Genomic DNA, 16,587 nt, shown 5'->3' with positions numbered 1-16,587 from the left:
ATAGTGTGTAACTGTTTTTTAATAACACAATACCTGGCATAAAGATATTGGTTATTTCATATTATGTTAAGATGTTTTTTGAATTGTTTATTTTTTGTGTATGAATACTTTGCCTGCAGTATATATATGAACCACATGTGTTCATAATAGCCAGGGAAGCTAGAAGAAGGTGTTGGAACTTTTGGGACTGGAATTACAGACAGTTGTGAGTCACTGTATGGTTACTGGGAACTGAACCCAGGTCCTCTGCAACAGCAGCCAGTGCTCTTAACCACTGAGGGGTCTCTCCAGCCCCACCTGGCACATTTTTACTGATAGCATTTGCTCTGTCATGTATTAACTTCTCATCTGTGAATTCTTAAGGACAGAAATGTCATTACAAAAATACTTTATAATCTTTTAAAAAGTATTATAGCATATGACATATGTTGGATGATCACAGATATGGTCATCCCTTTATAGCTACAGAATCTGTGACAGGATTTAACCTCCAAGTATTGAAATTACAATGCCTGTGATAGTTTTATCTGTTAAACATGTGCAGACCTTTTTCTTATTCCCTAAAAGCACAGTGTAACAGCTATTCCCATGGAATTTTCATTGTATTAGATATTGCAGATAGTTGAGCTGTGAAGGAAAACATTGGAGAGGGAGGGGAGTACGGGCTGTATACAAGGACGACGCCAGTTTATGCATGGCCCTTGAGCACGGGTGGATTTCGGTGTCTGGGAAGCGGAGTGCCTGAAACCAGTGTCCTCTGAATCCTCAAGGATGACTGATTGAGTTTATGTTATCAAAGTGTTGGTACGTTATTTCCGGGTATTTCCTTCGTCACATCATTTTCCAGGAAGCAATTAAAATATAGAACACAGGCAAGCCATAGACAGTTACCTCTTCTGAGGACTGCGTCAGGCTATATATTGTTTAGGCTTTGATTTTTCCATTTCTCCATCTGTTCATTGTTGCATAACTTGACTGCTCGCTTTCAGATCTGTTTGGGTGAGGGACAAGCCAGAGGATTTGCATAGTTGAGGTGTGCAAAGACAAAATGCATCAAGAATGAGCCATGGTGGAGGTGGTGTGTAATATGTACATACTGTATTAGAGACATATGCGTTGATTTGCTTTGTCTGAGAGGATGGGGCGGGGGTTCTTCCGGTAGAAGAAAACCACTTTTTTATGGTGTCTTTTGTTTTATTTGGGGCTTATTCAACATGGAATGACTGCTCTGCTTTCATCTTTGCAGATAATGTAAAGGTAGATGGGGTGGGAGGGGAGACTAAATCCACTCTCCCAAACTTATGTAACTTCTTTCTGAATAGAAGGTTCACTTTGCAAATGGCTGTATTTTTATGCACTTGGAAGTAGTCAAGCTTTAGCCAGCCATATCTAATTTATTAATTCAGTGTAGAAAGTAGAAACTGTTTGCACGGCTCTGTGGTGCTTTCTGAGAAGGGCATGCAAACACGGAGCCTGCCATCCGGGAAGATGGTGAACTGGTTGTGAAGCCACCTCTGCGAAGCAAGGCAGCACAGGTCGTGTGCTCGCTCAAAAGAAGGAGCTTGTGCATTTGTTGCTGTTGCTGCTAGGGCCATCATAAAGGAGAGTTACCCTTTTCTGAGAATACCTAGTATGGGTTGTTGAAAAAGTTAGAATTCTTTTTCATTTATTTATAAATTAAAATCGTATTTTTATTTCGAAAATTATCTTACAAAGTAACATGGGATATCCCAGCTATGCCTTTTTGATGGGATAGCTTCATTTAAAAATTTTATTTACTTTTAACTTTTATAATTCTTTCTAACAATAATTTTTCTTGATATTTGTGCATTATTTCATAATCATAAATATGTACAAAGAAACATGACCACATTCACTCCTTATTTGTTCCCTTCAACTTCTCTTACCTCCCCCCAACATGGCACCCTCCAACTTCATATCCTTTCTTTCTTTTTGTATAACTCACAAAGACCAGTTAGTACTGTGCCTCTGTGTATAGGTTGGGGCCACCCACAGGAGCATCCATCAGTGATTATGAAATCTACCAGGAGAGAAATCCGCTGGTGGCCCGACTTCAATACATAATGATTCTCTCTGACCAGCCATCCACTGCCAGTAATGCCTCAGTAAGAGGTGGGTCCTGAAAACACTCCCCTGTTTCTGCTGGAATTTTGACTGGGTTGATCTTGTTCAGAACACTGCAGCTAGCGTGAGTTCTTGAGTGCTGTAGCCTTAGCAGGTCCAGAAGTTTCCATTTCACAGGACTCCTCCCATTATCTGGCACTTATTTATGTTTTTATTTTTATAAGCTTTATTTGAAAAAAACCTTGTAATAAATAAAGAACATTACACACCAGTATTATCTAGACCCAAAGTCTCTTACATATACAAAGTCTGTCTATACTATACAACTTAGTAATCTTATATACAGTTAGAATTGGCATTTGAATTCTAATCCTGTCTCTTACATCCTTTTTGCCTCTTCTTCAAGTTTTCTGAGTCATGATGGTGGTGATGGTGTTGGTGGTGATGGTAGTAGTGATGGTGGTGATGATGGTGGTGGTAGTGGTATTGGTGATGGTGGTGGTGGTGATGGTAGTAGTGATGGTGGTGATGATGGTGATGATGGTGGTGGTGATGATGGTGGTGGTGATGGTGATGATGGTGGTGGTATTGGTGATGTGTTGAGAATAATGATCATTTAGGGACGAGCACTCAATCTCTTATTCTCAGCATTTTGACAAGTTCTACATGTTGTCATTGACTGCTGCCCACCATAAAAAGAGGCTTCTCTGATTAAGTTGAGCATAACCCATGCTTATACGTATAAACATAAATATCTGGAATATTCAACAACATGTCCATTTAGCCAAATAACAGTACCTCCTTAGCCAGGCTTTTGGCCATGATTATAGTATCATGCATGAAATATCCTCTTCTGCAGCAGGCCTTAAATTCAATCAGAATGTAGTCACCCCATAATAAAATTAGAACTCTTAACTGGAAAACCAAGAGAGGAGAAGAGAAGTTTCCAAATGTTTTCTCTAGGAAGAAATAAAAGAACAGATCAAGAAATATTTATGCATACTCTGGAGACAGTTCTGAGCTGTTGTGGGAGACAAGATGGACATCCATATATATGAGACCAGTGTGTTATGAAGCCAAACTGAAGTGCACATGAGTGATTGCTCTCCCATGTTGTTCCTGACTGGCACACACTGACTGCCCAGATGGACCCTATGGCTATGTTCAGGCTCATCAGCAACACATGTTCTGATATGGAAAGTGATGCCCATGGTGGGTGCCAATGGTTTGGGCAGCATTCCTACCATGTGTGCCTTCTTGTCACAAAGGGCTTGGGAGCACAGGTCTCCCACTAACCCTGACAGACAGCTTGTTATTCTGCACGAAGGCTCTGGCCAAATGTAAACACAGTGATGTAGGAACCATTGCAATTTTACAGATGTTCAAAGGCCACAGTGTGTTCTGACGAGAAGACAGGATTCACTGGACAAGAGAAGCTGCGAAGAAGCATCAATTTCACTTCCGCAGGCCAAGCCATTGGACTGTGTGTTAGTTTTTCTTCCCTGCTCCTTGTGAATTTCTCCTCTTCACACTCTCCTTTAGGATGCTGTTACGTTAGTTTTCACTTGGGATCCTAATTCATTTGGATCAAACACAGGATAGTGTTCTGATGGATGTTCTGCCTGGGTCTAAAAGGATGACAGGGTTTATTATTCTTCATGTTCTCGTTGTTTCTAGTAAAGCAGGTAGACTTTGTGTTCTCATTCTTGAAGTTTCTTGATTCACTGAATGAATATATATACACACACACACACACACACACACACACACACACACACACACACACAACTTGCCATGGCTCTCAAAGTTGTATCTATAAGGTAGTGTTTTTGTTTTTTACAAGTAGCACCGGCAAGTGTCAAGACTAATTTTGGCTCTCTCATCACCACCATCGTCCAAGTTCTGCCCATTACTTCATCGTTATCCTCCTGTAATAATACCTTCTCCAAGTTTGTGATTGGAAGGCATTGTAAATATTTCGCACAACAGTCTTAAGATTATATTTTTTTTTCTTCTTGAGATGTTGAGAAAATTCAAAGCCATTTTGTTCTAATTACAGAAGTAAAACAGAGTCATTGTACTGTCTCAATATGCATTCAGTTACCTCAATTTAATGTTCTGCAAACACTTATACTTAGCAAATATTTTTTCCCTCAGTTCATGTGTGAACTTATTGATTTACTTAACAAATTAATCAGTTGCTTAGTTGATGTCTATTTCCTCTACATGCCTTAGTAAAAACAGAGATCTTTCTGTCAGAGTTCTGTTTAATATGTAGAGTCTGCAGCTAAGCCCACTTAAAGTGCAGGCAGTGATCAGTAGACATTGCTTGAATGAATGCATGAATAATAATAGATACTTTATGGTTTAGAAAAAAATGAATGCAAGAAAACAAGTGCTAGGAATAAACTGTGGCAAGGAGGTTGCTTGTTCGTCCCGGCCGCCCAGAACCGAAATAACCACACAGAAAATGTATTAATTAAATCAGTGCTTAGGCTATTAGGTCTAGCTTCTTATTGGCTAACTCTTACATATTAATTTAACTCATCTCTATTAATATGTGTATCGCCACATGCCTGTGGCTTACTGGGTAAAGTTCCATCTGTCTCCGGTGGGGCTACATGGCTTCTCTTTGACTCTGCCTTCTTTCTCCCAGCATTCAGTTTAGTTTTCCCCGCCTACCTCTGTTCCCTCCTCAGGCCCAAGACAGTTTCTTTATTAACCAATGGTATTCACAGCATACATAGGGAAATCCCACATTAATAATGCGGTAACATTTAAGGTATACTTGTTAAGTGTAAATATGCCTCTAGATAGATGCGGTGCTTGTACATGGCCAGTGTTGCACAACTGAAGACAATGGCCAGACAAGCTGGCATGAACACAGGGTGCCCTCACCATCTATGGGAAAGGTTATTTTTTTCTCTAAAACATTTTCAAATCATTAAGCTCTCTTGATGTTGGCTCTAAAGGTACTGGAAAATTGGAGGGGGAAACTAATATTTATTTAGTCTGTAATAATTTAAAACATGAGAAACATCAAGAATGTAGTGGGTTGTTTCTTCATAACATCTTACCAGATTAGTGAATAATGTTTGCCTTCTTGCACTGGTGTATCTTACAGGACAGCAAGTTATTCTTTTCTCTTGATGACCATTGCCATGCTCTCTCAGTTTGAATGAGCATCTAATATTATAGTCTTTTCTACTTTGTGTGTCAAAAAATGGCCTCTGATTTTCTTTAAGGCAGGGTCAATGTTTTATTACAACTACTTTCCTCATGTATGTTGATGAGTTTGCCTTCACTATGTTCCTGTGTGTATCCAGAGCCCCTCAAATGGCGAGTGAAAGCATTGCCAATATTCCATTGACCTGGACGTCTTCTATATGTTCATTACCTTCGCTTCAGAGTTTTTTTCTGTTACCACCATCTTTTGTTCATGTGCTCCACTGGCTCATGTTGGTTGGCCAATTCCCTGTTTTTGGATTATCTGTGCCAAGTGGATTTCTCATAAGGAGACATGAAGGCAACATAACTACATGCTTTGATGTCTGTATGTGAATTGAATCATGAGTGTTCAGTGGCCAATCACTGACAGACTAAAGCAATACCATGATTGGCCAATGGTCAAAACTCCCATTTGTCATGCAGTGATTAATGGATGGAAGTGCTAACAGCAAAGTTTATACTTAAAGCAAGAACAAGAGGATAAACCGGTGTTAACTGAAATGTGAACTGCACTGTTGAGGGACTAGGGTTATTTAACTAGACCATGGAAACTGTCATACATGCATGTTGGTGTGAGCAAAGTAGAGCAGTAGGACCAGTTTATGCCTGTGATTGCGTTTCATTTGATTTTGTGTGGTTTACTTGCCATAAGCTGGCAATCTTTATATCACATTTTATTCGATGGTATTTTAGTGGCAATTCCATAGAAGAATATTTTACTTTCACTTTCTTCTCTTCTTGTGTGTGGGTGTATACATTTCTTAACACGTGTGCACAGGTATGTGAGGTTGTGCTCATTCATGTGGACATGGGGAGATGAGAGGTTGATGTCAAATTGCCTTTCTCAGCTACTTCACCATCTTTTTTCTTTCTTTGTTTTCAAGATGGGGTTTCTCTGTGTCCCCTTGGCTGTCTTGAAACTCTCTCTGTAGACTAGACTGGCCTTGAACTCAGAGATCTGCCTGCCTTGGCCTCCTAAGTGCTGGGATTAAAGGTGTGTTCCTCCACCACCTGGCTCTTCTTCATCTTATTTTTTGAGACACCGTGTTTTATTAACCCTGGACTTTCTGATGTAAATGGAGACTGTTTTTGTTTCCTGGCCATCCAGACCCAAATAATTGCACAAAAACTAGATTAATTACAACACTCTTTGTCAATGACTTAGGTGTATTCCTAGCTAGCTGTTACATCTTAAATTAACCCATTTCTATTAATCTATGTATCACCACGAGGCTGTAGCCTACTGGTAAAGCTCTGGCACCTTTCTCCTTCAGCAGCTACATGGCATCTCCTTGACTCCATCTTCTTTCTCCCAGCATTCAGTTTAGTTTTCTCCGCCTAGGTCTGTTCTGCCCTGCCATAGACCAAAGCAACTTCTTTATTAACCAATGGTAGGAAACCATATTCAGAGCATGCAGAGAATCCCCCATCAAGGGTAGGCTTGTTGGGTAAACTGGCTTGTCAGTGTCCCCCATCCCCCAGCTTTTCATATGGGTGTTGGAAATCCAAAGGCAGTTCCTCGTGCCTGTGCAGCAAGAGCCTGAGCCACTGAACCATCTCCCAGCCTCACTTTTTCCCTACAGCAAAGGAATTGAAATGCAGATCTTGAGTATGCCAAGCAAGAACTCTCTGTTTGAGTCACATCTCCAGCCCCTCCCTTCCATATTCACAGCTCATGCCTACATGGTATTTTATTGTATATTTGTATCATGATTTATTTAACCAATTCTCTTTTCTTGATATTTAGGATTTACATTTTCCTCAATTATAAACAGTACAATCAATTTTATATTAAAATTTCTGAAATAACATGTTTTTGAATAAGTGTAATTTTAGTAGAAGAACTGTGATTATAAAAATATACTTTCAAAACATTTTTTACATACCTCTAAATTTCCCTTTAGAGTGTTTTGTTCATGGTTCTATCACCATGGGATTTCTGGAGATACGATCGCAAGACTCCTAAATACTGGCCAATGTCATTCTTTTTCCAACACTTCCCTTTTACTAGATAAAGCATGCATTATACTTAATAATTAGCTTTTATTACTGGATTGACTACTTGTAAATTTGTTTATAGTAATTATATTTTGGTTGATGGCTTAGTCTGTCCTGCATTTCCATAGATTTTGATCAAATGGTAGGGACTTACATGTTTTCTGAGGCTGCTGTTTGACATGTCTATTCCTGAAGATATGCAAATATATATGAATGATATATACTCATCTGTATATAATATTATTGGATTTTGCCATTCTTGGTTTTACTCAGGCATATGGAAGTGTTGATGAGCCATAGTTTTGCAATGTGGCCTCCAAGTGCTCCTCTTTCTTTCTCTTTAGAGAGAATAACCCCCAATCTGGGTGAATTTCTAGTTAATTTTTCATTACATGATTTCAGGAGACAGGGTCAAAAGGAGCTAGTAGGCCATTCAATTATGTGCTTAAGTGTGTTGGAAAAGATTCTTTTTTTCCCCCCTCCTTCAGATGTACAATATTTTACTTGGGCTTGTTTTTCAAGTGCATTCAAGTGTGACTAAACATTTTTGGATACTGCCATTATATAAAGAAGAGATCCCACCTTGTTAAATATTCCTTCGTCAGCTTTCCAGTTACCCAGTCACAGGCAGCGAGGGACCCGCGAGGGCAGAGGGCGGGTAGGTGCTTGGCCTAGGAATCTCAGGATTGGGGGGCTCTCTTGTCCCTCCCCTGCTACCTGAAGAAGTGATTGGTTCTAGCTGATTTCTGTCTCATAATTTTGGATAGCTCATAAGTGAGGAGGAGGGGAAGTCATGAGGTTGGACCTCATCTGAGGGCTCAAGGTTCTTTCTCATAAACCACCCCAGACTAGACGGCTGTCCTTTGAAAAGGACGGAGAACTGAGATACAGTTTGGCTCAGAGGATCAGAGAGGCTTTGATTTCTCTCTGGCTTGAAGTTGAAGATAAGGATGTCCGCTGAAACTGTGGAAGGGAAACCCAATAATCTTGGGGAGAGAGGAAGAACTCGAAGCTACACTTTCCTCTGGGTTTACCAGCCAGTCTTTAATCACAGTATTTTCACTTCTGCAGTCTCTCCTGCTGCAGAACGCATCCGGTTCATCTTGGGAGAGGAAGATGACAGTCCGGCGCCTCCTCAGCTCTTCACTGAACTCGATGAGCTGCTGTCTGTGGACGGACAGGAGATGGAGTGGAAGGAGACAGCCAGGTGAGGCATGGCTGACTGACTGCAGTGCTGGCCCGGGGAAGCAGGTGTAGGGCCAGTGGATGAGCCATGAGGCTGCCTTCTCTGGCCTTAGCAGCAGGTGGCTGATGGGTGGGTTAAGAAGTGGGTAATTCTGTTCCTTCCGTCCTTGTACATTAATGCGGATGCAGGGTACCCTTTGTTTATGGCCGGAGCATATTTTAGTAACCAGGGCAGTACGAATTTGACTTTTGTTGATGAAGAAGTCAATCTCAATTTCTAGGCTATTTAGTGGTAAAACATAAAGGCAATAATAAACTAGCACCCAAAGGCTGTGACCAAAAAACATTTCTATACATCTCTCCATGCAAACACATCTTGTGTGGTCTTCTGTGACATTGTCTATTCCCTGATAGAAGGGGTACTATGGACACAATCATGGTGCTAAGACAAAGATGGTATAATTTCACGTAAAGGCCCCATTATCGTCAAAATTTGTAGCTGAAAGCAAGTAGAAGGTTCATCTGAATTTGAAAGTTAGATGCCTCAGTTTAATTCTATACTCCGTCCCATTAGCTGCATGATGCTTTTTCTTAGGAGAGTATGCCATGTATGCAGGCATATACGATATATACCATATAGATATATGTATAATGTGATATGTATAATCATATCATGAATGTTTGTGTGGACATGATTTATAAATTGTTCAGTTCTTTGCAAGTTTCTAAGGTTTTAGGAGTCACAGCAGAGATTTTTCTCTCATTGAGACTTAGTTACATATTACAGACAAAAATCTCCTACAACATGCACTAACCCTCTGCAGGATGCACCTTGAAGCATCTATAAAGCATCCTCCAAAAGGACGATCCTGGACCAAAGGCTCTTTCTTACTAGCCCTTTCCATTTGTTCCTTTCTTTTTTCATGGAATGAGGCTTACACTCTTTCAGGTTGGGAAGACTTAGTCAGCTGTTGGCTTTGCCGTTCACTAATTAGCTCAGTGCAGTTGCTAGGCTTCCTGAGCCTCAGTTTCCTCATCTGCCAAGAGGTCTTTCAGGATTCCCTTTTCTCTGGCACCGCACACATTTTCTCGCTCTAAAATTTCTTTCCTGTGTGTGTTGGTTTAGTCAGCAGTGCCTCTAACAGTCCCTTTGATTCTTCTTTTCATGTTGAAATATTTGTTAACATTGACGAGAACACAGGGGTGACTTTGTTTTTTGTTTCTTGTCAAATGTTAGCTACCCATTAATTTACGTGACCCCTGGTCTCAGCAAGATGAAGAAATGAGAGTTCACTGACTAGGCAACTCAGTGTTGAATGAAATGGTTATAATATTTCCATTTTTGATTCATTTTGGTCCAGGAAGGATGACAGGCTGGCCCAGGCTGGCCCTGAACTCATGGTAATTCTTCTGCCTCAGTCTATTCAGTACTGAGATTACAGGATCGAGTTCTGATGCTTGGTCATATGGGATTCTAAAGACCAAGATGGCCTTACATTCTTTGCCATCTTTAAAATCTGTTTTAGGCAAATTATGTTCTGTTTTTGTGATGCAATCCTAGAGAAACTATGCTTCTATAGTAGAAACTTTGGATAAGTTTTCCTACTTAGGGATCATTATGATTTTTTGTAATTCCATTTCTGATATTGTTTTCCCTATTACATGAATTCATTCAGAGTCAGAGATCACTCAGTCCTGCTTACTCTAGTATTCTCACAGCCTTGAAGTGCCTGGTTCATAAAAACTACTCATAAATATGTGTTGAATATTTGACTATTGGGGAAGTGATTGCTTTAAAAATAGCTATTCTTTTGATTTTTAAATTTAGCATACAAATTTATAGTGTTCATTATGACCTTTCCATACTTGTATATAATTGTATTTTAATAGAAAAATAACTATTTTGAACATAATAGTTTTCTCTTTCTGCTGTGGTCTGTCAGACTCCATATATATCAATGCTATAGCTCAGGCGAGGCCCCATGCTTCAAATTTCAAGGGATTTCATCACTATACTGATGGCATCTGAATTTATATCTCTAGACTTCCTTCCTTATTTAATCAGCATTGAGTAATTGGAGGGCTATTAGCAGTCATGTCATTAATATATGCAGGCCTGTTCCTCCTACAGATTTCTCCATCTCAATACATAATTTCATTGTCTTGGATACTTCAGCCAGAACACCAGAGCTTCTTTGTCTCCTACCTTCCTTATACGTGCTTTCTGATCAATTGATGGATTTGATTTTACTCTCTGAAATCCTCAAGTATTTCAGCATCTCACCGCATTTCCTGCTCAACACTCCTTTAGGCCAATTTCTGCCTCTGCGAAACCTTCTGATTAGTTGGTCTCTTTAAACCTGCCTTTATTATGCTTATAAACTATCTACCCTGAGGTACTTGAAAAGCCTTCTGTCTGTTTCCCTCCAGTTCAGCCTGCTGGAGCCCCAACGGCCAGTTGTACTGCTCTCTGAGGGACTCTGTCCTTGCCACCTCTCTGTACCCATGCACCATCAACTATCTACATGACTCGCTTGCTTACCTCCTTCAGGTTGTTAGGCAAATATCACCTGACTTTTGCGTTGAAACATTTCACCTATACCTCCTATCCCAGGTCTTCTATTGTATTTTTGACTCTTTGCACTTCTTACCATTTAGCCTATTATCTACCTTGTTATTGTGTCTTCCTAAGAGAGCTAAATCTCTGAGCGGGCGGGGATTTCCACTTATCTTGTTCAGCCCTGTGCTCCTAATGCTTAGAACTACCTGCTGCAGGGCGGTCCTCAAGGAGCAGGGCGTGAAAGAGTGAATGTGCGGAAACGGAGTCTTGGTTCTCAGCGTGCGGTCCTGTCCGAATTCTGGGGAGAGGTTTGGCAGCGATTATGCTTCTGGGAATATTTTGATTTCCAGTAATCTGTACTGCTTGTGACATACACTGCGTCAGAGGGTTTCTGTAGTGATGTTTGACCTCCATTTGTGATGTGCATTTTCCAGCCACAATAAAATTTTCAACTCCCTAGTAAAAGACCTCAAACTTCCCAGATGAATAAAATTTAAGTGCTTAGAAGAGAGTCATTTCATATACTATGCAATGGCATGAATAAATATTTTTTTTCTGGCTGAAAAATCTGTTTGACATTTTTTTTTTCTTTCCTCTGAAAATTCGAGTTGATAGACAATTGTTTGGGCTGTGTGTGGCAGGGTGCTAGGTACCCAGGATCTCACACATGCTAAACAAAGCTTGACTGCTGGATTCCATGCGCCTCACCGAGCACTGGTGACGGATGGACACTTTTATTTCGAAGAGAACTAACTTTCTAGACTTTTCAAACTAGATGTAGTTTCTGGTGTGGAACTACAGCCCACAGAACAATTGTCATCCTTTCTCTCCCCACCAAGGTTTTCAGTTGGCTGATGATTTTATTTAGCTGCGACTCTTCTATGGCAAGCTTTGGCATTACTGTGACTTGAGTCCCACTTCAGGAATTTTAGGTTGCTTCTATCCTTCAAATGATGACAATGCTTTTAGTAATAGAGAAGATGGCCCTTGTGAGCCTGAGAAAGTAGAGTAGTTATGAAACATTAACAGGAAGAGAAGCCTGTATTAGTGTGGGATTTAAAGCAGCATGTAGCTCTGTGGTCTTTCTTATTACATCCCCCTCCCCCCTTTTGTCTTTCCTAGAAGATAAGGGAGAACTTTGAACTTTCCAGTGTTTTTTCCAAAATAGTGCAAAGCTGAAGACTGTGCAGAGGGTAGGCGTCTCATGCTGGAAAAGCATGTTTGACTGGTGGAGATACCGTGTTGGTCTTTTTAGAGGGTATTTTTGGGATGTGTAGTCATTAGAAAAATTAACATTGAATCCGACTGCAGTGATTAAGATGGAATCACTTGAAATGGTAAAGAAGCCTCTATTCTTCATCAAAAATCCATTAAAGTAAACTGGGCTTGGTGGACTATGGTTGTAATCCTAGCCCTGGCCATGGAGTCGAGAATATCAGAAGTTCTTGTCTACATGATGAGTTTGAGGCCAGCCTAGAATAAATGAGATCATGCCACAAAACAAAATAAAACAAAAAAGAACAGAAATCAAAGCAGAACAGGAATCCGTTGGAATCAGTTCACAGGTGGACAAAGTAGACAGATTAAGGAATTGCTCCTAGTCTTGCTTTGAAGATGGCCCAAAGTCATGAGGAAGGGACGGACTTTTCTTTCTTCTCCCATGTCTTCACTTGAGTTAGGATTAGCTTTGCCAAGGTGATTCCTTATTTTCAGTTTGTCCTTAGTGAGGTTTTAGCGGCCAGTGCTGAACGACACCAATATGGCATGGTTATGTATGTTAACGATCGCCCACTCTGTGTCATCCAATCTGCACTGCTAAACCTGCTCAAAAAGAAAACCATCACAAGTTCTCAGAAACGTTAGCCAACAGAGGAAAAGGGCATCGGTGTGTCATGTCCAGGGACACAATGCTAACTAGTGTTTATTTGTGTTTCTGTTGGGTATGCTGACCCAGCTCACCTCTGGGGAACCTCTAAAGGTCATGGCCACAGAACAGCAGCATGCACCTTACACTGTGAGTTTGCGATCTTCGTAACCCACAGTTCTTTGACTTTCTATAGCAGATGACTCTGGGAAATTCCCTGTTGGACTGAATTGATTTTTTTTTTTCCGTAAGAAGAAGGCGATTTGGGGAATCCAATAACCTATGTAATTAGACATCATTATATTTAGTTAATTATATGCATTGCTTTCCACAGTTGATCTAGAAATTTCTGAACTCTTCTTAAAATAGCATTTATCCCAGGTACACACTAGCATTGGCTTCTTTTATGTGTAACGAATCACTTTTTAATTAGCACGAAATTCATTATTATTATGTCCGTAGTTTTACACAGTTGGATTATATTCTCGTGCAAAGGTCATGAGGATTTTCCACTATGAAACTGGCAGGTTTTAAAGTTGAAGGTCTTGTCTTTACTTAATTATATTTAATCACATGATTGGAAAGTTGCAAAACTCAGTGATTCCCAGTGGGTCTTCTGTTTCTTCAACAAACGAGTGAAATGCTCTCTGCTTGGCAACCACTCAAAGTATATTAAACTGCAGAGTACTTTACCATTATTCTTCTAAGACCTTGGAATAAATAAAATTCACCTCATAAACTGGTCCTCCAAGGGGACAACAGTTTTGTAATTGCATGCATTTAAAAAGCCAACTTCTAAAATTAATTTTCCTGTAGCCTGTCACATACCGAGAAAAGAGAGAGAGGAAAAAAAAAAGTCAGAAACCCATTACAACTGTGTGGCTATTCATAGTGATTGTGGAGGGTAGATGGTGGCTTTCAGTACATGCCACGGTGAAAGTGTCTGTTTTTTAAAAACATAATTACATGGGCCTAAAAGCACCTTTGCAAAATGTCTGGTGCTTGGATAGTCTGAACTTTGGTCTCTGCCTTAGCCTTTTTTTTTAATGGATGTTGATTTGAACCGAGGAGTGTTGGCTGTTTGTTTTTCAAGTTTGCCCTTGATGTGTGAGGCGGGTAGAGAGCAAATGCACCCCTTCTGGAATGAAACTATCTACATTCAATTTATATGACTAAATTGGTAAAACCATCCCCTGAACAACTAGAGCAATAGATTCGTTTGATAGGCATTCCGCCAGTTCCTGTGCTGTTAGCTGTTATGCCGTCATCACAACATCCAATATTTATGGAAGCTGATGTGGAATAGATGCTAAAATGAGCCATGAGATTGTATACATCCCTTAGAAATAGAACTGTAAACAGTGCGCTACTTGTGAGACTTCGCTTCCTTTCCTCACGGTTATCTTGACCTGCGTGGTTGGTGTGATCCATTGAGATGAGCCATGCTCTTCTGAAAGCCCAGCCTAGTTGAAATTTATGATTTCTCATTGCTCTTGAAGAACGTACTCTGATTTCTGCTTTTAGTCAGTCAGTTCCCTGCAGTATAAGCTGCAGGGAGGAAGAAATACAGGGAAGGGCGGAGGAGAGTCAAAAGTTTGCTCCCCTTTGAAAGGTTTCCTAAGCTTCTGTTGCTTGGTTAATTGAGGATTGTCTTAGTCTATTCAGGCTTCAGTGACAGAATACTGTAGACTAAATATCGGACACACAATAGAAAGTTATTCTTTATTGCTTGGGGGTGTGGGAAGTCTAGGATTAAGGGCTTTGCGGATTTGGTGTGTGAGTGATAGGACCCACGTGCTCTTGGTGGCACATTCTAGTTGCAAAAGGCCCCACCCTGGGCACTGGAATTTCAGCATATAAAGCTGGGAATGGTGGCTCCACCCATAATCCCAGCACTTGGGAGACTAAGACAGAATGGTTGTCGTGAGTTCAAGGCTAGTCACGACTAATAGAGTATGAATGTCTTCAGATTCCAGCCCAACAATAGCAACCCCCGAAACCAAACCTTCAAGATTTTAACATATAATTAAATATTTATATATTTATTTGTTTACTTATATTGTGTGCATGTGTGCATAGCTGTAGGTGTGCCCGCATCATGGTGTGTGTGTATAAGTTGGGATTTTTTTTTTTGTGAATTGCTTTTCTCCTTCCACCAAGGGTTCTAGGGGATCAAATTCAAGCTGTCAGGATAGCATAGCAAGTGGTTTTACCTGCTGAGCCCGTTTGTCAGTCCAACGTAAACATTTTAGGAGATTCAAATACCACAGCACAGCACCGCACACCACACCACACCACACCACATTGAAACGAAACAACTGCAACAAAACAGAATTCTTAGTCTCCAAGATTTCAACATAGAAATTTTAAAGAACTCAATACTCAGGCCATATCAAGGGTAAGGGCGGAAAACAGCCCCTACTGTAGACAAAGTCATGCTTAGTTCTCTTTCATGGTATAAGGTTCACAATGCAGATTGATGGCAGTTGACAGCTGGCAACTCAGTTAAGAGAGATAAAGGGGAAATGAAGCCTGCTCAAAACATTACACATCATCGTTCTAGTTTATCCTGGGCTGTGATCAACTATTCCCTCAGCTAGTGAGAAGCTCTTAGGAGGACAGAGGATGCACTCGCTGTGTTTTCTGCAGATGGCATCTCTCTAGTAGTGCTGAGCTGATCCGTAGACGATGGACACGCCTACCTTCTGGAGTCTGATTTTATGTTAAAATGAAGACACATATAATAAAGCAGTTCATCTAGTGACTACCACAGCGTGCTTAAATTTCTGTAAGCGAGCAGAAAAAAATGTTACTCAAAGTTATCAGCATCATAATAAGCATATGATTATTTTAGAAGTAACCCAGTTACTTTAATTGCATAGTATTATTTTGGTTATAACCATACAATACTGTACATGTGTGATGTCATTTTCTTCTAGCTCCTTCTATTTCTCTGGAAATAATCCCAACCAAGGAGGAAGAAAATGTCACTTCAGACACATACACGCATGGGGAGGGGCATTATAGATGTTTCCCATTCTGTTTCGAAATGTGTTTCAACTGCTTCTATAGAAACAAGCTGGGTCTAGTTTTGAAGATTTAGAATCTCTTTGGTGATGTTGCTGACTTTTAAGCTGTTTTAAGAATTTTTATTATTATTTTGAGAATTTCATACCTGAGTCCCATATTTACATTATTTCTACCTCTCCCTTCCCCCTTCCAGCTCTTCCAACATCTCCCCTGCTCCCTCTCAACTTCATGACCTCTTTCTGTATATATTTCTGTACATATTATCTTCCTGAGTCCATCTAGCTATGCTCACATGTACACGTGACCAAGAGCTGACCAAGCCTAAGTAGCTTTTAAACTCCACAGCTAAAAAGGTAAACATTTAAAAGTTAAGGCCACTTGCTGTTTCAGTGGGTGTAATATAGTACGCCGGGTGAAGGAGACTCTCATAGCTTAGAGGGTAGAGATAGAAGTTACCATTGACATGTAGGGGGTTTCCTGGCTCTGAGGCGCTGCCGGGGAGGAGTGTGGAGGGATAGGTACATTACTTCTGAGTTAGGTGAGTGTTGGGTGTGATAGAAATCCTCAAGTCTTCTTCCACACTGTGATTGATCTCTTGATCTGTTTCACAGTGGTCCTCTTTAGTGAGTTTCGTCCC

The 16,587-nt window shown here is 40.4% G+C and overlaps 1 protein-coding gene across 1 annotated transcript in view; it reads left to right on the top strand.

The window, feature by feature from the left end:
* Slc4a4 (solute carrier family 4 member 4) overlaps window positions 1-16,587 on the top strand; it is a 330,071-nt gene that overhangs the window by 122,999 nt on the left and 190,485 nt on the right. The window contains exon 4 of the mRNA XM_038315817.2: window positions 8,383-8,518. Coding sequence (XP_038171745.1) covers window positions 8,383-8,518 — 136 coding nt within the window. The remainder of the gene's footprint in view (window positions 1-8,382; window positions 8,519-16,587) is intronic.

This window comes from Arvicola amphibius, chromosome 1, assembly GCF_903992535.2.
Source record: "Arvicola amphibius chromosome 1, mArvAmp1.2, whole genome shotgun sequence".
NCBI classification, from domain to species: Eukaryota; Metazoa; Chordata; class Mammalia; order Rodentia; family Cricetidae; genus Arvicola; species Arvicola amphibius.
Note: the sequence above shows the minus strand (reverse complement) of the source record. Positions and strands in the feature narration are given on the sequence as shown.